Source organism: Oncorhynchus mykiss, chromosome 17, assembly GCF_013265735.2.
Source record: "Oncorhynchus mykiss isolate Arlee chromosome 17, USDA_OmykA_1.1, whole genome shotgun sequence".
NCBI lineage: Eukaryota > Metazoa > Chordata > Actinopteri > Salmoniformes > Salmonidae > Oncorhynchus > Oncorhynchus mykiss.
This window is the reverse complement of record NC_048581.1, coordinates 2,227,647-2,254,849: the sequence shown is the minus strand read 5'-3', so window position 1 is coordinate 2,254,849 and position 27,203 is coordinate 2,227,647. Positions and strand designations below refer to the sequence as shown.

At 38.4% G+C, this 27,203-nt stretch overlaps 1 protein-coding gene across 1 annotated transcript in view; it reads right to left on the bottom strand.

Annotated features, from left to right (window-relative positions):
- The window catches only part of LOC110514702 (zinc finger protein 184-like), a 72,906-nt gene that overhangs the window by 23,007 nt on the left and 22,696 nt on the right, over positions 1-27,203 (bottom strand). Inside the window, exons 4-5 of the mRNA XM_036948271.1 lie at positions 10,462-11,273; positions 4,722-4,908 (exon numbers count right to left, since the gene is read on the bottom strand). Coding sequence (XP_036804166.1) covers positions 4,722-4,908; positions 10,462-11,273 — 999 coding nt within the window. The remainder of the gene's footprint in view (positions 1-4,721; positions 4,909-10,461; positions 11,274-27,203) is intronic.

The window sequence follows — 27,203 nt, the reverse complement described above, 5'->3', positions numbered from 1 at the left end:
CCTTCTTGACACCAAAAGTCTTCGCTTCACTGTGCGTGCAGATGCACTCACACCTGCCTGCTGCCATTCCTGAGCAAGCTCTGTACTGTTGGTGCCCCGATCCCGCAGCTGAATCAACTTTAGGAGAAGGTCCTGGCACTTGCTGGACTTTATTGGGTGCCCTGAAGCCTTCTTCACAACAATTGAACCGCTCTCCTTGAAATTCTTGATGATCCGATAAATGGTTGATTTAGGTGCAATCTTACTGGCAGCTATATCCTTGCCTGTGAAGCCCTTTTTGTGCAAAGCAATGATGACGGCACGTGTTTCCTTGCAGGTAACCGTGGGTGACATATGAAGAACAATGATTCCAGGCACCACCTCCTTTTGAAGCTTCCAGTTTTGGGGGAGATTCAGTTCATTTGCATGGAAAAGAGGGACGTTGCAATTAATTGCAATTCATCTGAACACTCTTCATAACATTCTGGAGTATATGCAATTTGCCATCATACAAACTGAGGAGGCAGATTTGGTGAAAATTAACATTTGTGTCATTCTCAAAACTTTTGGCCACGACTGTACACACTTCCTTAAACATAAAATAAGTAAATAAGTCATTTTAAGTGGAAGTCCAAAACTTGTTTTTACGTCTAAAACACAAAGCACATCAGTAAAATCTCCCCGTTGTTGAAAGGGTTATTTAGATGTTCACAGATTTTCAACATTTTGACTATCACTGATGTCATATTGTGTAAAGTAAAACATTAGGTGAAATATTTGGAAAGACGTTCCTAAAACTGATAGTAACTGCAATAAACAAATTATAAACGCAACATGTAAAGTGTTGGATGTTTAATGAGCTGGAAAAAAAGATTGCAGAATTTTTTACATCCCTGCTTGTTTACATTTATTGTCTGCCAAGATAATCCATCCACCTGACAGATGTGGCATATCAAGAAGCTGATTGAACAGCTTGATTATTACACAGGTGCACCTTGTGCCAGGGAAAATAAAAGGCCACTCTAAAATGTGCAGTTTTGTCACAACAATGCAACAGATGAGGGAGCGCGCAATTGGCATGCTGACTGCAGGAATGTCCATTTTCATATTTTTGTTACATTGGAGAAAGACAAAGCACATCAGTAACATTTCCCCGTTGTCGATAGGGTGGACACTGAGAAAAATTACAAGATTGTATTAATACTGTTTAGCCATCGAATAGCTTTGATGGGTACTCTCTCATCTGTGTCTATGGGACTGAGTTGGGCCTGTGGAGCTTGAGCTGACAATTGATTCATGACTTATTGATAAAAACCTACAGCCGGGTTGGTGGGTTAAAACAACACCAGGTGTAATTGACCACAGCATGAACCCAGGACGGCTTGTGATAACCCCCGATCAGTATGGGAAGGGTGGAACCAGCCCTGACTAAGCATTTATAAGAGCTCTGTTTTTCATTCAATGTTAAGCTCTCAGCAACACACTGAAGAGTGTGGGGTCAACAGCTTAATTATTGCAATAATTAATCAATTTTAAATAAAAATGATTGTTTGAAGAAATTACAGTCTCTCTCAGTATACATGAATTTCCACGACAACGCCCGCTGCGACAATTTCTTTTATTTAGACGTTCACAAATGTCATAATATTTTGTGCAAAGTAAAAATAATTTTGGGGTAGATGTTGCTAAAAAATATAAAACAACATGTGAAGTGTTGGTCCCATGAACTGAAATAAAAGACCCCAGAATTTTTCCATAAGCAAAGAAGCTTATTTCTCAAAAATATTGTGCACAAATTTGTTTACATTCCTGTTAGTGAACATTTCTCCTCATCAGACACGATGGGGAGATTAACAACAAGTTAAGCTTTAATTATATTATAATGTATTGCACTTGTGAATGTATGAAAGTTACATTTCTCTAAAAAATATATTTGTATTTCGCGCTCTGCCCTTTCAGCAGAATGTTAAGACTCCATAATGTTTCATCATTAGATGCTACAGTCCTCCTTTAAGACTCCATAATGTTTCATCATTAGATGCTACAGTCCTATTTTAAGACTCCATAATGTTTCATCATTAGATGCTACAGTCCTCCTTTAAGACTCCATAATGTTTCATCATTAGATGCTACAGTCCTCCTTTAAGACTCCATAATGTTTCATCATTAGATGCTACAGTCCTCCTTTAAGACTCCATAATGCTTCATCATTAGATGCTACAGTCCTCCTTTAAGACTCCATAATGTTTCATCATTAGATGTTACAGTCCTCCTTTAAGACTCCATAATGTTTCATCATTAGATGCTACAGTCCTCCTTTAAGACTCCATAATGCTTCATCATTAGATGCTACAGTCCTCCTTTAAGACTCCATAATGTTTCATCATTAGATGCTACAGGCCTCCTTTAAGACTCCATAATGTTTCATCATTAGATGCTACAGGCCTCCTTTAAGACTCCATAATGCTTCATCATTAGATGCTACAGTCCTCCTTTAAGACTCCATAATGTTTCATCATTAGATGCTACAGTCCTCCTTTAAGACTCCATAATGTTTCATCATTAGATGCTACAGTCCTCCTTTAAGACTCCATAATGTTTCATCATTAGATGCTACAGTCCTCCTTTAAGACTCCATAATGTTCATCATTAGATGGTACAGGCCTCCTTTAAGACTCCATAATGCATAGTAGGCCATGTAATTTAAGGTCATCTGAAATATTTAGGACTAACTTATTCCTTGACACCCATTCTGAAACTCACTGCAGCTCTTTGTTAAGTGTTGCTGTCATTTCAGTTTCCGTGGTAGCTGACGTGTACAGTGTTGAGTCATCCGCATACAGACACACTGGCTTTACTCAAATGTCGTTGGCATGTCGTTGGCAATATCGGCCGCAATTATCCTCAATTTTCCATCCGTGTTGTCAGACACCAGTGACTTGTCATTGTAGATTTTTTGCCCAAAATTTCATTGAAGATGCTCCACATCTTTTTACAGACATTTTACATTTTACTATCATTCTTCATGTCATTTATCTTTGTTTCATTGTGTACTTTCTTCTTTTTATTCAGTTTAGTCAAATGATGTCTCAATTTGCAATACGTTTGCCAATCAGTTATACAGCCAGACCTATATGCCATCTCTTTTGCCTCCCTCTTCATCATACCATTTTTTAATTACTCATCAATCCACGTGGATTTAACAGTTTTTACAGTCATTTTCTTAATGGGTGCTGCTTATTAGTAACTGGGATAAGCAGTTTCAAATGTGTCAAGGGCAGTGTCTGGTTGCTCATCATTACACACCACGGACCAACAAATATTATTTACATCAACAACATAGGAATCCCTACAAAAAAATGTATGACCTCTTATACACAATATTAGGCCCAGGCTTTGGAACTGTGGTTTTCCTAGACATGGCTCCTATATTGTGATCACTACATCTGGTGGATCTGGATACTGCTTTAAAACCCATTTCTGCAGCATTAGTAAAGATATGATCAAACCATGTTGATGATTTCATTCCTCTACTGTTTCTCACTACCCTGGTAGGTTGACTGATAACCTGAACCAGGTTGCAGGCACTGGTTACAGTTTGAAGCTTTCTCTTGAGTGGGCAGCCTGATGACAGCTTTCCTCCAGTATTAGTTAAATAGATCATCTTGACATTTTTTCTCTGAAGCTAACTTTCATCAAGGTTTTATATGGTCTATTGGTTTCTCTCTTTTCATTGGCAGAATTATTTTTCAGTGTTATGATATTCATAACATCCATATCCACCAGTCTATCTTCATGTCAACTAACAGGTACCAGTGGGCAGATCTGTTGTATTTGTTCATACTAAACTACTTACTTTGATGAGTCAAATCTGATCCTTTCTTCTCTTCTCCTCCTCTCACAGTTCCACTCAGCCCCGTTGTTTTCCTGCAGTCCACCAGCAGCACAGACAACCTCTTCCTACCCAACAGTAAGCCAATACCGGGAGAGGCACGACACGGGGACTCCGGGAGAGAGGAAGGGCTAGCGTTGTCCTGGTAACCATAAAGAGGGGACACAGACACATATCATTATGGATGCTGATGTCACTGTTGTCATAAAGTGCCTTACAGAAACCCAGACTCAGATAGAGCAAGCTGTATGCTAGACCAGACCAAGCTGTATGCTAGACCAGACCAAGCTGTACCATCTGGTGTTCTGATCTGGAGAGACTCTTCTCTGCTTCGTCAGCATCAGGATGTTGTTGAGGCTCCCCAGAGGATCCACGAAAGTCATGTCTCTCTCCTGTATGAACGAGAACATCAAACAGATGATGAACTTATGACCATCTACTGCAATCACAGTCTTACAAGAGGCATGAATATGTATTAAAAAAAAGTGCCTATAAAGGCAGCTTTCATCATGATTTCCTAAAATATTGTTTGTGTTGCAAATGTAAAAGGGTCGTTCCACGAAATGGGTGGCTTTTGCGTCCCTTTGACAAGTTAAGTATAAATTATGCACCGATGTTGAATTCTGAAAAGCCTGTTTTATGAAGTGCACTTTAATGTGGACTACGTGGATATTTCAATACATCTAATATAAATGTCTAAATATATGTACCAATGACGGATAGCACCTTTAACAATGTATTGAGTACTGAACAACATATTAAAGTGTAGAACTTCAGTAGAATGCCTCTTTCAAACCCCACATTAGTTCAAGAAATGCATATTTGGTGCCGTTTTAAAGTCAGTACTCACTGGTCTTAATCGAATCTTCAGCCTCATCCCTTTTCACTCCCAAAATGTCTTCCTCCTCCTCTTTAATTGAGATAGCCGCCTCTTCCTCTTTCACTCCAAAAGGTTCTTCCTCTTCTTTCAATGTTATGGCACCTTCCTCCTTTTTGATTCTGAAAGCTTCTACCTCCTCCTCTTCCACTCTGACAACCTCTTTTCCATATTCCTCTTTCACTGTAATATCATCCTCTTCTTCTTTCAATGCGATAGCCTCCTCTTCCTCCCTTTTCATCCTGAAAGCTTCTTCCTCTCCTTTCATCAGAGTTTCTTTCTCCGTCGAGATTAGTGAGCTCATGTTTCGGGCGATTAGCCTAGTGCAGTATCAATTTACCACATTAGCTAATTTAACAAGCAATTTACGTTTCAATGAACGAGTAGATATGTAAACAGAATTGGGTTTAAAACACTAAGAATAATATACACAAGATGTGTCTTAAACGCTTCAATGTTTCGGTTTAACGTTCGCTTGCAAACCACCACGTTGTTTGAATCAGCAGCATTTTGTCGCTGTTAGCATTTTGTCGCTGTTGAAGAAGCCTCCAGTTCCGTCCACTAGATTGTACGTCATGCAAGAAGCATCATTTGAAAAACTCATATCGCCATCTGCTGACTGGAGTGGGTAACGCAGTTTGGAAAAATATTAATTACAATGTTTATTCTGGCCAACAATGTCATAAGAAGTCATTTAAAAAAAAAAAACAGATGTTATGTTTTCTCTTCCTTCTTACAGCCAATACTTTCCTCCAGGGCTGACCTGCCCGTTAGGCAGGATTAGGTGACAGATTGACGAGGCATAAATGACTTTACTTAACATATTGTGCAGCTTTCTGTAGTAGGATCTTTTTGTGTGGGGGGGGGGGGGGGGGGGGGGGGTGAAGTGATTATGGGCTTAACAAAGAAGACACCAGTAGCATGTCAGATATAGTTTAAATGTGTTCATATTTGAGTTTGCATCCCAATATGACACTTCAAATACACCGCAGAAGACTGAAATGTATTATGTAAATGTTTTGTATTATGTTATGTGACTCTGACTCTGACATTGTGTTATGTGACTCTGACATTGTGTTATGTGACTCTGACATTGTATTATGTTATGTGACTCTGACATGGTATTATGTTATGTGACTCTGACATTGTGTTATGTTATGTGACTCTGACTCTGACATTGTGTTATGTGACTCTGACATTGTGTTATGTGACTCTGACATTGTATTATATTATGTGACTCTGACATTGTGTTATGTGACTCTGGCATTGTATTATGTTATGTGACTCTGACATTGTGTTATATTATGTGACTCTGACATTGTGTTATGTGACTCTGACTCTGACATTGTATTATGTTATGTGACTCTGACTCTGACATTGTGTTATGTGACTCTGACATTGTGTTATGTGACTCTGACTCTGACATTGTGTTGTGTGACTCTGACATTGTGTTATGTGACTCTGACATTGTGTTATGTGACTCTGACATTGTATTATGTTATGTGACTCTGACATGGTATTATGTTATGTGACTCTGACATTGTGTTATGTTATGTGACTCTGACTCTGACATTGTGTTATGTGACTCTGACATTGTGTTATGTGACTCTGACATTGTGTTATGTGACTCTGACTCTGACATTGTATTATGTTATGTGACTCTGACATTGTGTTATGTGACTCTGACATTGTGTTATGTGACTCTGACATTGTGTTATGTGACTCTGACTCTGACATTGTATTATGTTATGTGACTCTGACATTGTGTTATGTGACTCTGGCATTGTATTATGTTATGTGACTCTGACATTGTGTTATGTGACTCTGACTCTGACATTGTATTATGTTATGTGACTCTGACATGGTATTATGTTATGTGACTCTGACATTGTGTTATGTTATGTGACTCTGACTCTGACATTGTGTTATGTGACTCTGACATTGTGTTATGTGACTCTGACATTGTATTATATTATGTGACTCTGACATTGTGTTATGTGACTCTGGCATTGTATTATGTTATGTGACTCTGACATTGTGTTATATTATGTGACTCTGACATTGTGTTATGTGACTCTGACTCTGACATTGTATTATGTTATGTGACTCTGACTCTGACATTGTGTTATGTGACTCTGACATTGTGTTATGTGACTCTGACATTGTGTTATGTGACTCTGACATTGTGTTGTGTGACTCTGACATTGTGTTATGTGACTCTGACATTGTGTTATGTGACTCTGACATTGTATTATGTTATGTGACTCTGACATGGTATTATGTTATGTGACTCTGACATTGTGTTATGTTATGTGACTCTGACTCTGACATTGTGTTATGTGACTCTGACATTGTGTTATGTGACTCTGACATTGTGTTATGTGACTCTGACTCTGACATTGTATTATGTTATGTGACTCTGACATTGTGTTATGTGACTCTGACATTGTGTTATGTGACTCTGACATTGTGTTATGTGACTCTGACTCTGACATTGTATTATGTTATGTGACTCTGACATTGTGTTATGTGACTCTGGCATTGTATTATGTTATGTGACTCTGACATTGTGTTATATTATGTGACTCTGACATTGTGTTATGTGACTCTGACTCTGACATTGTATTATGTTATGTGACTCTGACTCTGACATTGTGTTATGTGACTCTGACATTGTGTTATGTGACTCTGACATTGTGTTATGTGACTCTGACTCTGACATTGTGTTGTGTGACTCTGACATTGTGTTATGTGACTCTGACATTGTGTTATGTGACTCTGACATTGTATTATGTTATGTGACTCTGACATGGTATTATGTTATGTGACTCTGACATTGTGTTATGTTATGTGACTCTGACTCTGACATTGTGTTATGTGACTCTGACATTGTGTTATGTGACTCTGACATTGTGTTATGTGACTCTGACTCTGACATTGTATTATGTTATGTGACTCTGACATTGTGTTATGTGACTCTGACATTGTGTTATGTGACTCTGACATTGTGTTATGTGACTCTGACTCTGACATTGTATTATGTTATGTGACTCTGACATTGTGTTATGTGACTCTGGCATTGTATTATGTTATGTGACTCTGACATTGTGTTATGTTATGTGACTCTGACATTGTGTTATGTGACTCTGACTCTGACATGGTATTATGTTATGTGACTCTGGCATTGTATTATGTTATGTGACTCTGACATTGTGTTATATTATGTGACTCTGACATGGCAGCATCATGTTATGGGTATGCTTGTCACCGGCAGGGACTGGGGAGTTTGTCAGGATCAAAATAGATATGAAAGGAGCAAAGCCCAGGTAAAAAGTTAAAGGAAAACCGACCTCAGTCTTCTGAAAACCTGTCTCCATCACATCTGTTGTGAGTTTTTTATAAGGTATGACTTTACACACATAACATTTGGTTAATCAAGCAAAATACAGCCTCATTTTTTTCTAATCAGGAAGCTCCGGTAAACAGTGGTTGTTGTACACTGCTGCTACCACACGGCCTGGAGGGGATTTTTACTTTGTTGATAGCTAGCTACTGTGTGGAAAAAGACGTAGCAGCTAGCTAACTGGCTACCGACCAACCTATTGTGTGTATTGAACATTCATATTGGACAGCCTTACCTGTAGAGTAGCACCACCAGCCATCAGCCCATTCTCTTCCTGACGTCAAATGGAAACAATGGAGCAAATGCATCACATGTAAATATCACTTGATTATCAGATGAGTGTATTATGACATCATATAGAACTCCTCAGACATTCTAAATATCACTTGATTATCAGATGGGTGAATTATGACATCAGATAGAACTACTCAGACATTCTAAATATCACTTGATTATCAGATGGGTGAATTATGACATCAGCTAGAACTACTCAGACATTCTAAATATCACTTGATTATCAGATGGGTGAATTATGACATCAGATAGAACTACTCAGACATTCTAAATCAGGCTTCATCCATATCATGAAGGTGGATATTGATCCAACCATTTCCAAACTAATGACCGGGCTGACGGAAACAGGATATGCCTGAACAATTTTATAAATGCAGGCAGATAATGTGTTAGTTCGTATGACATGGTGGGGTCTTCATGTGTCAGTAAACATGTGTAAGTGAGAAATGGAGGTGGGAACTCCTTTATGTGCAAATATTTATATAATAACCATCACATCTTAGAGCTGCTGACTACAGTGCACGGGACAAGAACACGTTTTCTATTTCACGCAACAGTTTTTAAAACCATCAGTAGAGTTGAAAATGCGATGGAAACCAATTTAACTTGCATTTTTCATTCGGTACATGAGAATTTAACAGCAAACGTTGTTTTGAAAATGTGTATGTTTTATGCAGGTTCTAGAATATTCACATGGAAATCTGTCGCAAATTGCACAGAAACTTAACAACGAAGGTGGATATTGATCCAACACCTGCCCCGTATTCAAACCAGCCCACTGGGCTCAGACGTCAGTCCAACATCTAGTTTCTATTTACATTTCTTTGAGTCCTCAACTAAAGTGAATTCAACATGAAATCAACACAAAATGTCACGTTATTGGATTCAGGTTGCCAGTTGGGTGAAAGATAAAAAATACCTGATGTTCATGGCTTTTTACAAATCCAATCAGTTTTCCACATTAATCAAACATCATGGATTTATTTTGTTGAAAATGACGTGGAAACAAAGTTAATTCAACCAGTGGGAGGCTTGTAAATGACCCCAGGAAAGTAAAACAAAGAACTCTTCATTGAGACAATGATGAAACAGCAATCCGTGGAAGAGTTGAGGTGGATATTATAAAATAAGGATCTGCTGGAGTCCAAGTCAAACCAAGATTCTTTATTTCTGAGATCAGAGAGAATAACAGAGTTACACACTGCAGTATAGACAGTCTGAATTCCTGAAGCATTGGGTGATGAGCACATATCTTTATAGTTTCCTGTTCCTGGGAGGGACTTCATTCATACAAGGACACAGGTGCAGCTGGTTTGCAACACAGAATGATACTCCCAAGAACAGAAGATTATAATAGGACAGTTTCACAAGGTTAGTCACATAATTGTATGTGTCCACATATCTGAGTAACATGTTCCATTACAGACACTGTGAACATTGTCATTAAATCATCAGTGGGCCACAATGAAAATGTCAACAATGGAACTAATGCATCACATCCAAATAGCACTTGATTATCTGTAGTGCTGGAGGAATGACACACCCAGATAAACACACACAGTCAGAGTTTAAAAAAGGACCATTTAAACACATGGAATCTGATCTACTCTATATTCAAACTGACAGACTCCATATTCAATTCATATTTTCCAATAAAAACATACAACTATATGTTTAAGTATACTTTGTACAATTCAATTTCATATGGTATAAACAGGTAAACACATTCTCAGTCAACAATATAAGACAATTGGAGCACTATGTATGTTCTCTGATGAATTTTAAGTCAATGTGATGTAAAATATAAATTTACACACCAGAATAATTAAGTCAATGTGATGTTAAATATCAATATTCACACTGGGAGAAGTAATTATTCTGTCCTGTGTGGATTCTCACGTGACTGTGATGAGAAATATGTCTTCCCACAGTCTGAGCATTTGTAAAACTTCTACTCTGTGTGTATTCTATCATTTTTTTCCAAAGAAACTTTTATGTTTAAAACTTTTTTCACACTGGCAACACCCCTGTGTGTTTTCTCTCATGTTTTTTCAGATCCCCTGACTGGTTGAAGCACTTTCCACACTGGGAGCAGTGGTAAGGCTTCTCCCCTGTGTGTATTCTCTCGTGTCTTTTCAGGCTCCCTAACTGGTTAAAACTTTTCCCACACTGGGAGCAGTGGTAAGGCTTCTCCCCCGTGTGTATTCTCTCGTGATGTTTCAGGGACCTTATTAGGTTAAAACACTTGCCACACTGAGAGCAATGGTAAGGTCTCTCTCCTGTGTGTATTCTCTCATGATTTTTGAATTCCCCTAAATGGTTAAAAGTCTTTCCACACTGGGAGCAGTGGTAAGGTTTCTGCCCTGTGTGTATACGCTCATGATATTTGAGGGCGTGTAACCGATTAAAACTCTTCCCACACTTGGAGCAGTGGTAAGGCTTCTCCCCAGTGTGTATTATCTCATGTTGCTTCAGGGCCCCTAACAGGATAAAACACTTGCCACACTGAGAGCAGCGGTAAGGTTTCTCCCCTGTGTGTATTCTCTCGTGTATTTTCATGTTACCTGCCTGGCTAAAACTCTTTCCACACTGGGAACAGTGGTAGGGCTTCTCCCCTGTGTGTATTCTCTCATGTAGTTTCAGCTTCCCCAAATCGTTACAACCCTTTCCACACTGGTAGCAGTGGTAAGGCTTCTCCCCTCTGTGTATTCTCTCGTGTCGTTCCAGCTTCCCCAAATCATTAAAACACTTTCCACACTGGGAACACTGGTGTCTTCTTGCTGGTTTGGACGTCCCTGGCTCTGGTTCCTCTGAGTCTGGTCTTTCTCCTGCCAAAGACAATGTTTAAAAAAAATAAAGACCCAGATGAAACCTCCACATGATAAAACAACAGTGCTACGAGAGTAAATCCGAATCAGATCTCTCAATAACCCGAGGCCAGTTTTAACAATCTTAGTATGATTTTAAAACAAATGTAGAGCTTCCTGGTAATTACTGATATGTTTACACTACTTAATTTATTCATCCTGTTTTACAAGTCAGAACACAAAAAACGAAACAGTTCTAGGACACAGACGTCGCTGGATTCCAATCGAGCAGGAAGTTCTAAATATATAACTTTCATAGCTGTATGATACAGAATGCGACCTACACACTTCCTTAACTTCTTCGATATAGGGGGCGCTCTTTTAATTTTTGGATAAAAAAACGTTCCCGTTTTAAACAAGATATTTTGTCCCGAAAAGATGCTCGACTATGCATATAATTGACAGCTTTGGAAAGAAAACACTGATGTTTCCAAAACTGCAAAGATATTGTCTGTGACTGCCACAGAACTAATGCTACAGGCAAAACCAAGATGAAATTTCATACAGGAAGTGCCCCAGATTTTGAATGCGCTGTGTTCCAATGTCTCCTTATATGGCTGTGATTGCGCCAGGAATGAGCCTACACATTCTGTCGTTTCCCCAAGGTGTCTGCAGCATTGTGACGCATTTGTAGGCATATCATTGGAAGATTGACCATAAGAGACTACATTTACCATGTGCCCGCTTGGTGTCCTCCGTCGAAATTATTGCGTAATCTCCAGCTGCGTGCATTTTTCCATTTGGTTCAGAGGAGAAACCAAACTGCCACGAATGATTTATCATTGAATAGATATGTGAAAAACACCTTGAGGATTGATTCTAAACAACGTTTGCCATGTTTCTGTCGATATTATGGAGTTAATTTGGAAAAAAGTTTGGCGTTGTAATGACGGAATTTTCGGGGGGTTTTCTTAGCCAAACGTGATGAACAAAACGGAGCAATTTCTCCTACACAAATAATATTTTTGGAAAAACTGAACATTTGCTATCTAACTGAGAGTCTCCTCATTGAAAACATCCGAAGTTCTTCAAAGGTAAATGATTTTATTTGAATGCTTTTCTTGTTTTTGTGAAAATGTTGCCTGCTGAATGCTAGGCTTAATGCTATGCTAGCTATCAATACTCTTACACAAATGCTTGTGTAGCTATGGTTGAAAAGCATATTTTGAAAATCTGAGATGACAGTGTTGTTAACAAAAGGCTAAGCTTGTGAGCCAATATATTTATTTCATTTCATTTGCGATTTTCATGAATAGTTAATGTTGCATTATGGTAATGAGCTTGAGGCTATGATTACGCTCCCGGATGCTCGACGCAAGAAGTTAAACATAAAATAACTAAAGAAGTAATTTTGTGTGATCAAAAACTTGTTTTTACATCAAAGACACAAAGCACATCAGTAAAATCTATCCGTTGTTGAAAGGGTTCGACACCTGCTGTTTAAATGGCCCAATTTATTATTTAGACGTTCACAGGTTTTCAACATTTTGATTATCACCGATGTCATATTTTGTGTAAAGTAAAAAATAAGGTGAAATATTTGGAAAGATGTTCCTAAAACTGATAGTAACTACAATAAACAACAATATAAACGCAACATGTAAAGTGTTGGATGTTTCATGAGCTGAAACAAAAGACTGCAGAATGTTTTACATCCCAGTTAGTTAACATTTATTCTCTGCCAAGATAAACCATCCACCTGACAAGTGTGGCATATCAAGAAGCTGATTAAACAGCATGATCATTACACAGGTGCACCTTGTGCTGGGGAGAATAAAAGGCCACTCTAAAATGTGCAGTTTTGTCACAACAATGACACAGATGACTCAGAGGGAGCGTGAAATTGGCATGCTGACTGCAGGAATGTCCATTTTTATATATATTTTTACATTGGAGACAGACACAAAGCACATCAGTAATATTTGCCTGTTGTAGATAGGGTGGACACTGAGAAAAATTACAAGATTGTATTAATACTGTTTAGCCATCGAATATATAATAATGTTTATGAACTGAAATAAAAGACCCCAGAATTTTTCCATAAGTAAAGGAGCTTATTTCTCAAAAATATTGTGCACAAATTTGTTTACATTCCTGTTAGTGAACATTTCTCCTTTGCCAAGATAATTAATCCACCTTACAGGTGTGGCATGTAAATGTAAAGTCCATAGATTAGGGCCTAATGTATTTATTTACAATGACTGACTTATATGAACTGTAAATCGTTTAAATTGCTGTTTATATTTTGGTTCAGTATACACACAGACACAGTGCATTCGTTAAGTATTCAGACCCCTTCACCTTTTCCATATTTTGTTACATTTCAGCATTATTCTAAAATTAAAAAAAAAAATCCATCTCGCCAATCTAAACTCATAAAAAAAAAGAAACATCCTCTCACTGTCAACTGCGTTTATTTTCAGCAAACTTAAGATTGATCCAACAGGTCCCAGACGTGCTCAATTGGATTGAGATCCGGGCTCTTCGCTGGCCATGGCAGAACACTGACATTCCGCTCTTGCAGGAAATCACACACAGAATGAGCAGTTTGGCTGGTGGCATTGTCATGCTGGAGGGTCATGTCAGGATGAGCCTGCAGGAAGTACCACATGAGGGAGGAGGATGTCTTCCCTGTAACACACAGCGTTGAGATTGCCTGCAATGACAACAAGTTCAGTCTGATGATGCTGTGACACACCGCCCCAGACCATGACTGCCCCTTCATCTCCAAATCGATCCCGCTCCAGAATACAGGCCTCGGTGTAATGCTCATTCCTTCGATGATAAACGCGAATCCAACCATCACCCCTGGAGACAAAACCGTGACTTGTCAGTGAAGAGCAGTTTTTGCCAGTCTTGTCTAGTCCAGTGACGGTGGGTTTGTGCCCAGAGGCGACGTTGTTGCCAGTGATGTCTAGTGAGGACCTGCCTTTTAACAGGCCTACAAGCCCTCAGTCCAGCCTCTCTCAGCCTATTGAGGACAGTCTGAGCACTGATGGAGGGATTGTGCGTTCCTGGTGTAACTCTGGCAGTTGTTGTTGCCATCCTGTACCTGTCCCGCAGGTGTGATGTTCGGTTGTACCGAGCCGGGGCAGGTGTTATTACACTTGGTCTGGCACTGCGAGGATGATAAGCTGTCCATCCTGTCTCCCTGTCTCCCTGTAGCGCTGTCTTAGGCGTCTCACAGTACGGACATTGCAATTTATTGTCCTGGCCACATCTGCAGTCCTCATGCCTCCTTGCAGCATGCCTAAGGCACATTCACGCAGATGAGCAGGGACCCTGAGCATCTTTCTTTTGGTGTTTCCAGAGTCAGTAGAAAGGCCACTTTAGTGTCCTAAGTTTTCATAACTGTAACTTTAATTGCCTACCGTCTGCAAGCTGTTTGTGTCTTTCCACAGGTGCATGTTCAACCGTTCCACAGGTGCATGTTCATTAATTGTTTATGGTTCATTGAACAAGCACGGGAAACAGCGTTTAAACCTGTTAGGGATAAGGGGCAGCATTTTCACTTTGGATGAATTGTGTGCCCATAATGAACTGCATCCTACTCTGTCCTAGATGCTAATATATGCATATTATTATTACTATTGGATAGAAAACAGATGTCAACAGTCAGTAGAACGTGGAATGAAGCCTCTCGTGTGATGTGGGACTTGATGGAAGGGGAATGAGTCAGTGGTCTGTCAGAATGCCCGTTCCTGGTTGCGCACATTACTGTTGATATCGCCTGCGTTCCATTACTCTGCAGACAAAAACGAATGCTCCGGTTGGAACGTTATTGGATATATATGATAATAACATCCTGAAGATTGATTCTCTACTTAGTTTGACCAGTTTATTCGACCTGGAATATAACATTTTGAAGTTTTTGTCCGAGTTCGCCTGGACCAGCGGCAGCTTTTGGACATGTGAACTAACCGTGCTAGCAAAAGTAGCTAATTGGACACTAGTAATGGACATTATGGAACAAAACAATGATTCATTGTGGAACTCGGATTCCTTGCACTGCATTCTGATGAAAGATCATCAAAGGTAAGGGAATATTTATGATGTAATTTCGTATTTCTGTTGACTCCAACATGGCGGAGAAATATATTTACTTCTGAGCATCGTCTCAGATTATTGAATGGTATGCTTTTTTCGTAACGTTTAAAATCTGACACAGCGGTTGCATTAAGAACCAGTGTATCTTTAATTATATGTAAAACATGTATCTTTCGTCAAAGTTTATGATGAGTATTTCTGTTATCTGGCGTAGCTCTCTGTAATTACTCTGGATATTTTGGAGGCATTTCTGAACATGGCGTCAATGTAAACCGAGATTTGTGGATATAAATATGCATATTATTGAACAAAACATTAATGTATTGAGTGTCATCTGATGAAGATTATCAAAGGTTAGTGATTTAACCCTTTACAATGAAGATCAGTGATGTTATTTGGAATTTTACGAATAATCTTCGAAAGACAAGGTTCTGAAAAATATCTGTAATTTTTTTTGCTGAGTTTATTTTGTATATGTTGAAAAGTGTTTTTTTTTTCTCAGACATAAACAAACAACTCCAGGTGAAAGACAAAGGCCACAGCTGTAATAACAAATTAACAAATTAACTGGCAAAGCAACAGGGTGAAGCCCGCATCCAGCAACGTCACGAGTCACGTTTTGCAGCTGTTTCAGTACAGCACTACAGGGAGAGAGAATCCACGGGGAAAAATCCACGGGACTAGTTTCAATGTATGGAATCACTTAGGAGTTTCTGGATTTTGGGTAAACTTCTCCTTTAAAGCATCAGACGCCATAGTAATTCATCATTAGATGCTACAAGCCTCCTTTAAGACTCCATAATGTTTCATCATTAGATGCTACAGTCCTCCTTTAACCTGTTTGGGATAGGGGGCAGCATTTTCACGTTCAGATGAAAAGCGTGCCCAGAGTAAACTTCCTGCTCCTCAGGCCCAGAAGCTAATATATGCATATTATTATGCACATTGGAAAGAAATACTCAGACGTTTCTAAAACTGTTTGAATGATGTCTGTGAGTATAACAGAACTCTTATGGCAAAAACCTGAGAAAAATCCAATCAGGAAGTGGGAAATCTGAGGTTTGTCAACTCATTGCCTATCGAATATACATTGTCTTTGGGGTCATATTGCACGTCCTACGGCGTCCACTAGATGTCAACAGTCTTTAGAACGTTGTTTGAGGCTTCTACTGTGAAGGAGGGGGGAATGAGAGCTGTTTCAACCAGAGGTCTGCCAGAGTAGCATGAGCTGATCACACGCTTACACGTGAGAGCGACCTGCGTTCCATTGCAATTCTAAAGACAAAGGATTCTCTGGTTGGAACATTGTCGAAGATTTATGTTCACAACATCCTAAAGATAGATTCTACACATCGTTTGACATGTTTCTACGAATTGTAATATATCTTTTTGAATTTTTTGTCTGAACTTTCGCCTGGACTTGCCCGCGCCTCGTGAGTTTGGATTTGTTTACCAAACGCGTTAACAAAAGGAGGTATTTGGACATAAATGATGGACTTCATCAAACAAACAAAAAAACATTTATTGTGGAACTGTGATTCCTGGGAGTGCATTCTGATGAAGATCAAAGGTAAGTGAATATTTATAACGCTATTTCTGACTCCACAACATGGCGGGTATCTGCATGGCTTGTTGTTGTGTCTGAGCGCCATACTCAGATTATTGCATGGTTTGCTTTTTCCGTAAAGCTTTTTTGAAATCTGACGCAGCAGTTGCATTAAGGAGAAGTATATCTATAATTATGTGCATAATACTTGTATCTTTTATTAAAGTTAATATGAGTATTTCTGTAAATTGATGTGGCTCTCTGAAAATTCGCCGGATGTTTTCGAGGCACAACATAACTGACCATAAAGCGCCAATGTAACCTGAGATTTTTGGATATATATATGAACTTTTTGGAACATAACATACATGTATTGTGTAACATGAAGTCCTATGAGTGCCATCTGATGAAGATCATCAAAGGTTAGTGATTAATTTTCTCTCTATTTTTGCTTTTTGTGACTCCTCTCTTTGGCTGGAAAATGGCTGTGTGTGTTTTTGTGACGAGGCTCTGATCTAACATAATTATATGATGTACTTTCGCTGTAAAGCTTTTTTGAAATCGGACACGATGGGGAGATTAACAACAGGCTAAGCTTTAATTTGGTGTATTGCACTTGTGAATGCATGAAAGTTACATATTTCAAAAAAATATTTTTGAATTTCACGCTCTGCCTTTTCAGCGGAATGTTAGCCATAAGAAGTTAAGACTCCATAATGTTTCATCATTAGATGTTACAGGCCTCCTTTAAGACTCCATAATGTTTCATCATTAGATGCTACAGTCCTCCTTTAAGACTCCATAATGTTTCATCAATAGATGCTACAGTCCTCCTTTAAGACTCCATAATGTTTCATCATTAGATGCTACAGTCCTCCTTTAAGACTCCATAATGTTTCATCATTAGATGTTACAGGCCTCCTTTAAGACTCCATAATGTGTCATCATTAGATGCTACAGTCCTCCTTTAAGACTCCATAATGTGTCATCATTAGATGGTACAGTCCTCCTTTAAGACTCCATAATGTTTCATCATTAGATGCTACAGGCCTCCTTTAAGACTCCATAATGTTTCATCATTAGATGCTACAGGCCTCCTTTAAGACTCCATAATGTTTCATCATTAGATGCTACAGGCCTCCTTTAAGACTCCATAATGTTTCATCATTAGATGCTACATGGCCTCAAGCACAAGATAAAAATCCCAGGATGGGACTAGCTGTTTGGGTACCGGGAGTAGGTGACCCTTCATAAAACAACAGATCAGGGGGTTCCACTGTATCGTTGTTGCAGCCTAAATGGCAGACAAATACACCTTTAGAGTTGAAAAGGCTTTCCTTCCTCAGAGAGCAGAGTAGCTCTGAAACAGAGCAACAAAGGGACTGATTTGTTTCTGATCTCAGCATCTGTTAAATACACAGACCCCTTATTGTGCTGTAGTGAGTGTTGTGGCTCTAGCACTCTGAATAGAGTTCATTATCAAGGAGGACGGTCACGTGTGTTGAGAAGTAGAGGATCACTAGTTTGAGTCCAGTATGGGGACAGTGGAGGAAACTAAACTGTTAGCAGCACACTGGCGTCAGTTACACATGAAATCAATAAAGTTAATAATTTCCAAATGAAACCATGTTCTGTTAAGGTCTATATAGTATATATATATTAAACCATGTTCTTTAAGGTCTATATAGTATATATATATATTAAACCATGTTCTTTAAGGTCTATATAGTATATATATTAAACCATGTTCTTTAAGGTCTATATAGTATATATATATATTAAACCATGTTCTTTAAGGTCTATATAGTGTATATATATATATATATATATTAAACCATGTTCTTTAAAGTCTATATAGTATATATATATTAAACCATGTTCTGTTAAGGTCTATATAGTATATATATTAAACCATGTTCTTTAAGGTCTGCATAGTATATATATATTAAACCATGTTCTGTTAAGGTCTATATAGTATATATATATATATTAAACCATGTTCTTTAAGGTCTGCATAGTATATATATATTAAACCATGTTCTGTTAAGGTCTATATAGTATATATATATATATATTAAACCATGTTCTTTAAGGTCTGCATAGTATATATATATTAAACCATGTTCTGTTAAGGTCTATATAGTATATATATATTTAACCATGTTCTTTAAGGTCTATATAGTATATATATATTAAACCATGTTCTTTAAGGTCTATATAGTATATATATATTAAACCATGTTCTTTAAGGTCTATATAGTATATATATATATATATTAAACCATGTTCTTTAAGGTCTATATAGTATATATATATATATATATATATATATATATATATATATATATATTAAACCATGTTCTGTTAAGGTCTATATAGTATATATATTAAACCATGTTCTTTAAGGTCTATATAGTATATATATATATATATATATATATTAAACTATGTTCTGTTAAGGTCTATATAGTATATATTAAACCATGTTCTTTAAGGTCTATATAGTATATATTAAACCATGTTCTTTAAGGTCTATATAGTATATATTAAACCATGTTCTTTAAGGTCTATATAGTATATATTAAACCATGTTCTTTAAGGTCTATATAGTATATATATATTAAACCATGTTCTGTTAAGGTTTATATAGTATATATTAAACCATGTTCTTTAAGGTCTATATAGTATATATATATTAAACCATGTTCTTTAAGGTCTATATAGTATATATATATTAAACCATGTTCTTTAAGGTCTATATAGTATATATATATATATATATATTAATATATATATTAAACCATGTTCTGTTAAGGTCTATATAGTATATATATATATATATATATATTAATATATATATTAAACCATGTTCTTTAAGGTCTATATAGTATATATATATATATATTAAACCATGTTCTGTTAAGGTCTATATATAGTATATATATTAAACCATGTTCTTTAAGGTCTATATAGTATATATATATTAAACCATGTTCTGTTAAGGTCTATATAGTATATATATATTAAACCATGTTCTGTTAAGGTCTATATAGTATATATATATATTAAACCATGTTCTGTTAAGGTCTATATAGTATATATATATATATATTAAACCATGTTCTGTTAAGGTCTATATAGTATATATATTAAACCATGTTCTGTTAAGGTCTATATAGTATATATATTAAACCATGTTCTTTAAGGTCTATATAGTATATATATATTAAACCATGTTCTTTAAGGTCTATATAGTATATATATATTAAACCATGTTCTTTAAGGTCTATATAGTATATATATATTAAACCATGTTCTGTTAAGGTCTATATAGTATATATATTAAACCATGTTCTTTAAGGTCTATATAGTATATATATATGAAACCATGTTCTGTTAAGGTCTGTATGTTGGAGTTCAGGCTTCATTTGACCTGTTAGAAGGAAATTAATTAATTTTGTCCATTACAGAGATGGAGGCCAAGACAAAAAAAAGAAGCTGGTTTTAAAATATATATTTGCCAGTTTAACAAGTCCTGTAGATCAGATGTTAATGAAGCAATACAGACCACATTGAAGTGTCTTGAGTTTTGTTTGCCTGTTCTAGACTCGTGTAAAGAAAGAGGATTGACTGGGACAGGCAATGTCACATCCATAATGTATTTAGGGAAGGTTTCTGGAAAACATACACCTCATCTAGAAACTCTCTCTAAAGCTAACTTTCATCAAGGTTTTATATGGTCTATTGGTTTCTCTCTAAAGCTACCTTTCATCAATGTTTTATATGGTCTATTGGTTTCTCTCTAAAGCTACCTTTCATCAAGGTTTTATATGGTCTATTGGTTTCTCTCTAAAGCTACCTTTCATCAAGGTTTTATATGGTCTATTGGTTTCTCTCTAAAGCTACCTTTCATCAAGGTTTTATATGGTCTATTGGTTTCTCTCTTTTCATTGGCAGAATCCTTTTTCAGTGTTATGATATTCATAACATCCATATGCATCAGTCTATCTTCCTGTCAACTAACAGAACTCTGCTGGTTGTCCCGGGAACAGATATCAGTGGGCAGATCTATTTTATTTGTTCAAACTAAACTCCAGCACTTACTTTGATGAGTCAAATCTGATGCTTTCTTCTCTTCTCCACCTCTCACAGTTCCACTCAGCCCCGTTGTTTTCCTGCAGTCCACCAGCAGCACAGACAACCTCTTCATACCCAGCAGTAAGGTGCTACCGGGAGAGACACGACATGGGGACTCCGGGAGGGAGGAAGGGCTATTGTTGTCCTGGTAACCATAAAGAGGGGACACAGACACATATCATTATGAATGCTTATGTCACGAAGTGCTTTACAGAAACCCAGCCATGAGCCTGATAGAGCAAGCTGAATGCTAGAAAAGACCAATCTGTACCATCTGGTGTTCTGATCCGGAGAGAATCTTCTCTGCCTCGTCAGCATCAGGATGTTTTTGAGGCTCCCCAGAGGATCCATAATAGTCATGTCTCTCTCCTGTGTGAACAAGAACATCAAACAGACCGTCTATTAACAAGAACATCAAACAGATAGTTAACTTATGACTGTCTATTAAAATCATAAAGTCTTAGACGAGGCATTAATATCTCTAAACAGGCCTAAAATGCAAATGTTAAAGGGTTGTTCCACGAAATGGCCTGTTGCATCCCTTTGATATTTTAAGTATAAATTATGCACCAATATTGCATTTTAAAAGCCTGTTATATTAGATGAGATGCACTTTAATGTAGACCACATGGAGATTTCAATAAATCTAATTTAAAAAGACCCCAAAATATATGTACCAAAGGCAGATTGACCCTTGAACAATTTATAAAGTACTGATCAACATATTCAAGTGTAGAACTTCAGTAGAATGCCACTTTAAAACCCCACATTAGTTCAACAACGGCATAGTTTGTGCCCCTGTTTAAGACAGTACTCACTGGTGTTAATCAGATATGCTGTCTCCTCCTCTTTCACACTCAAAACGTCTTCCTTCTTCACCTCTTCTGCGATAGCATCCTCTTCCTCTCTAAAATGTTCTTCCTCAATAACATCATCTTCTTCTTTCACGACAATGTTCAGCCCCAAAGCTTCATTCTGCATACAGCAGGCCTCCTCTTCTTTAGCAGGGGAGGAGTAGTTTAGTGAACTCATGGTCCGGGATGTTAGAATTAGCGACTAGCCTAGTGCTTGTAAGGTAGCATTAGCGACTTGGCTCAGTATCAGTGTTTAATTAACAACTTTGCAAATTGAACATGCAAATTACGTTAAAGTTAACCAGTTGATACATCAATTTAACTGCGTTTACAACACTGAGATTAGCTAATGTACATTAACATGGTCTAAAGTGTCAATCTTTCGGTTTTATGTTGGCTTGCAAGCTACCGAGGTGGTTGAAAGAGTAGCCGTGTTGTTGTTCCTGAAGAAGCGTCCCGTCCAGTCCATTATACGTCACGAAAGAATCATCACCTGAAAGACGCTCATCGCCATCTGCTGACTGGAGTGGGTAACGCAGTTTGGAAACAATAGTTATTACACTTTTTGTATTGGATAGAGCATCATAATAATTTAACAATAAGCTGATATATTTTCTCTTACGTCTTACAAATAATGATTTCCTGTACACCGAAGTAGAAGCTTAATGGATTTGTAAATGATGAATAAATACTTCCATGAATAGGTTGTGTTTTAATACACTGTTCATTTTTCACATTCGTTTTTATCTAGATGTGATGGTACTAATCCCTTAAAGCTACGCTCTTTAAGATACAAATCATCCTGTAAACCAGGGGTGGGCAACTCCAGTCCTCGGGGCCTGATTGATGTCACACTTTTTCTCCATCCCGCAAACACCGCTGATTAATCAAACTGCATTCTAAACTGAAGATCATGATTAGGTGATTATTGGAGTCTGGTGTGTTAGCTGGGGCTGGGGCAAAACTGTGACTCTAATCAGGCCCTCGAGGTCTGGAATTTCCCAACCCCGCTGTAAACAAGAGAGCAAATGCAGCACATGCAAATAGCACTTGATTGCTCTACTCAGCAAACTGGATGCAGTTTATCACAGTGCCATCCGTTTTGTCACTAAAGCACCTTATACCACCCACCACTGCGACTTGTATGCTCTAGTCGGCTGGCCCTCGCTACATATTCGTCGCCAGACCCACTGGCTCCAGGTCATCTACAAGTCCATGCTAGGTAAAGCTCCGCCTTATCTCAGTTCACTGGTTACGATGGCAACACCCATCCGTAGCACGCGCTCCAGCAGGTGTATCTCACTGATCATCCCTAAAGCCAACACCTCATTTGGCCGCCTTTCGTTCCAGTTCTCTGCTGCCTGTGACTGGAACGAATTGCAAAAATCGCTGAAGTTGGAGACTTTTATCTCCCTCACCAACTTCAAACATCTGCTATCTGAGCAGCTAACCGATCGCTGCAGCTGTACATAGTCTATTGGTAAATAGCCCACCCATTTTCACCTACCTCATCCCCATACTGTTTTTATTTTTTTTAATTTTTTTTTCTGCTCTTTTGCACACCAATATCTCTACCTGTACATAACCATCTGATCATTTATCACTCCAGTGTTAATCTGCATAATTGTAATTATTTGCCTACCTTCTCATGCCTTTTGCACACAATGTATATATAGACTCCCCTTTTTTCTACTGTGTTATTGACTTGTTAATTGTTTACTCCATGTGTAACTCTGTGTTGTCTGTTCACACTGCTATGCCTTATCTTGGCCAGGTCGCAGTTGTAAATGAGAACTTGTTCTCAACTAGCCTACCTGGTTAAATAAAGGTGAAATAAAAAAAATAAATAAATAAAAAAAATCTGTAGTGCTTTACACGGAGTCTACAAAACATTAAGAACACCTGCTCCTTCCATGACTTAGAAAGACCAGGTGAATCCAGGCTAAAGCTACGATCCCTTATTGATGTCACAAGTTAAATCCACTTTAATCAGTGTAGATGAAGGGGAGGAGATGGCTGAAATAAGGATTTTAAAGACTTGAGACAAATGAGACATGGATTGTGCATGTGTGCCATTCAGAGGGGGAATGGGGAAGACAAAATAGTTAAGAGCCTTTGAACAGGGTATGGTAGTTGGTCCCAGGCGCAGGTTTGTGTCAAGAACTGCAATGCTGCTGGGTTTTTCCAGCTTCCCATGTGATTTGTTTTCTCATGAGCATGGCCTTATTTCTATTACAGCATATTGGATGACTGTCATTCATATTCCATTCACCCTGTTCAATGTAACAGCAACAGGTTTAGGCTACTATATGATACTAGAATTTTCCCTATACCCATCATGAGATTGCTACAACCTAGCCTATGAATGGAAGTTTAGAACGTAGGTGCACACAGGTCGAGATATATTTTTTAGGTGACAGACAGTGACACATGGACAGACAGTCGTGAAGACATCACCAACTAATTATCATGGTCCAAACACACCAAGACAGTCGTGAAGAGGGCACAACAACAACTTTTCCACCTCAGGAGAGTGAAAACATTTGGCATGGGTCCCCAGATCCTCAAAAAGTTCTACAGCTGCACCATCGAGAGCATCCTGACCGGTTGCATCACCGCCTGGTATGGCAACTGCATGGCATCTGACCGTAATGCACTACAGAGGGTTGTGAACATCACTGGGGTCAAGCTTCCTGCCATCCTGGACCTATATAAAGAAAGCCCAACAAAAAATCAGATACTCCAGTCACCCAAGTCATAGACTGTTTTCTCTGCTCCCGCACGTCAAGCGGTACCGGAGCGCCAAGTCTAGAACCAAAAGGCTCCTTAACAGCTTCTACCCCCAAGCCATAAGACTGCTGAACAATTAATTAAATGGCCACCTGGACTATTTACATTGACCCCTCCATTTGTTTTGTCCACTGCTGCTACTCGCTGTTTATTATCTATGAAATGTCACTTCACCCCTACCTACATGTACAAACTACCTCGACTAACCTGTACCCCTGCACATTGACTTGGTACCAGTACCCCCTGTATATAGCCTCCACATTGACTTGGTACCAGTACCCCCTGTATATAGCCTCCACATTGACTAGGTACCAGTACCCCCTGTATATAGCCTCCACATTGACTTGGCACCAGTACCCCCTGTATATAGCCTCCACATTGACTAGGTACCAGTACCCCCTGTATATAGCCTCCACACTGACTCGGTACCAGTACCCCCTGTATATAGCCTCCACATTGACTCGGTACCAGTACCCCCTGTATATAGCCTCCACATTGACTCGGTACCAGTACCTCCTGTATATAGCCTCCACATTGACTCTGTACCAGTACCCCCTGTATATAGCCTCCACATTGACTCGGTACCAGTACCCCCTGTATATAGCCTCCACATTGACTCGGTACCAGTACCCCCTGTATATAGCCTCCACATTGACTCGGTACCAGTAGCCCCTGTATATAGCCTCCACATTGACTCGGTACCAGTACCCCCTGTATATAGCCTCCACATTGACTCGGTACCAGTACCCCCTGTATATAGCCTCCACATTGACTCGGTACCAGTACCCCCTGTATATAGCCTCCACATTGACTCGGTACCAGTAGCCCCTGTATATAGCCTCCACATTGACTCTGTACCAGTACCCCCTGTATATAGCCTCCACATTGACTCGGTACCAGTAGCCCCTGTATATAGCCTCCACATTGACTCGGTACCAGTACCCCCTGTATACAGCCTTGTTATTGTTATTTTATTGTGTTACTTTTTATTATTTTTTACTTTAGTTCATTTGCTCAAATGTTCTTAACTCTTCTTGAACTCTACTGTTAGTTAAAGGGCTTGTAAGTAAACATTTCACTGTAAGGTCTACACTTGTTGTATTCGGCGCATGTGACAAATAAAGTTTGATTTTATTTGACAAATTCAGGCATGTTTATCCCGTTTTTTTCTGTTTAAGAAACCTTTGTCAACAGAATCGGGAGAATGAATACACCACAGTTCACTTTCATAACAGCCACTTTGTATTCCTTCTCTCCTCCTCTCACCTTTTCCCTTCGCTTCTGGACTTCAATGCACAACACATCAGCTGTATGTGACCAGGAAAGAAAACATTTACAAGCCAAACCATTTCATAACTGAAACACACAGCCTACATCGTTGTCACCATATTAGCTAAAGTAACATCATAGTCAACAGAGCTAATAGAACTAACGCGTTAGTAAACCTGCTACAATCATGCAGTAACGTTACAGTGTACAGTCAGTAAGCAGTTTAGCATTTACATTGGTGGACCCCGGTGGCAATAAATTAGTAAAACCAAAAGCTTACCTTGACTTGGAAGAGTTCCAGTGTTGTGTTGGATAGTCATAGCCAGCTAGCTAACATAGCATCCCTCTGTTTGAGCAGGGTGTTTCAGTAGGCTAAACTAGCTAGCTGCAATTGCTAGCTAAGTAAGTGAAGTGAAAGTGAAAATGAAAGTGGAAAATAAAATATATCTCTCTCTCGCTTCTCCTTCATTTTGGAATAAATTAATTTGTTCAAAACTGTTCAACAATTATCTTTCTCTCTCTTTGAGTCAACTACTCACAACATTTTATGCACTGCAGTTCTAGCTAGCTGTAGCTTATGCTTTGAGTACTGGATTCATTTTTTGATCCTTTCATTGGATGGACAACATGTCAGTTCATGCTGCAAGAGCTCTGATAGGTTGGAGGACGTCCTCCGGAAGTTGTCATAATTACTGATTAAGTCTATGGAAGGGCTTGGGATCCATGAGCCTCCTAGGTTTTCTATTGAAGTCAATGTACCCTGAGGAGGATGGAAAATAGTATGTTTTATTCAATTATTTGGTGATGTGATTATATTTAGTATAGTTTCATCCAGAAATTATGTTTTTAATGTTTTACCAATTTATTTTGTTCTGAAAATCACTCAGGAGGATGGTCCTCCCCTTTCTCCTCTGAGGAGCCTCCACTGAACCCAAAGGACATCCAGCCAACTTTACACAATTGTGGGAAACATTGGAGTCAACGTGTGCCAGCATCCATGTGGAACGCTTTGGACACCTTGAAGAGTTCATGCCCCACACGAATTGAGTCTCTTCTGAGGGAAAGGGGGAGGTTCCTAGTCCATATTAGGACGTTTTTTTCCCTCCAAATGTTTGGTATGATCAGTGTATATATAAAAATAAAATATTGCATGACCGAAAGCACAGACCAAAGGAATTCCCAGAGCTAGCCATCCCTGAGACTGTGTATGATAACACCAACTCTTACCTCTAATGGTTATTGTAGATG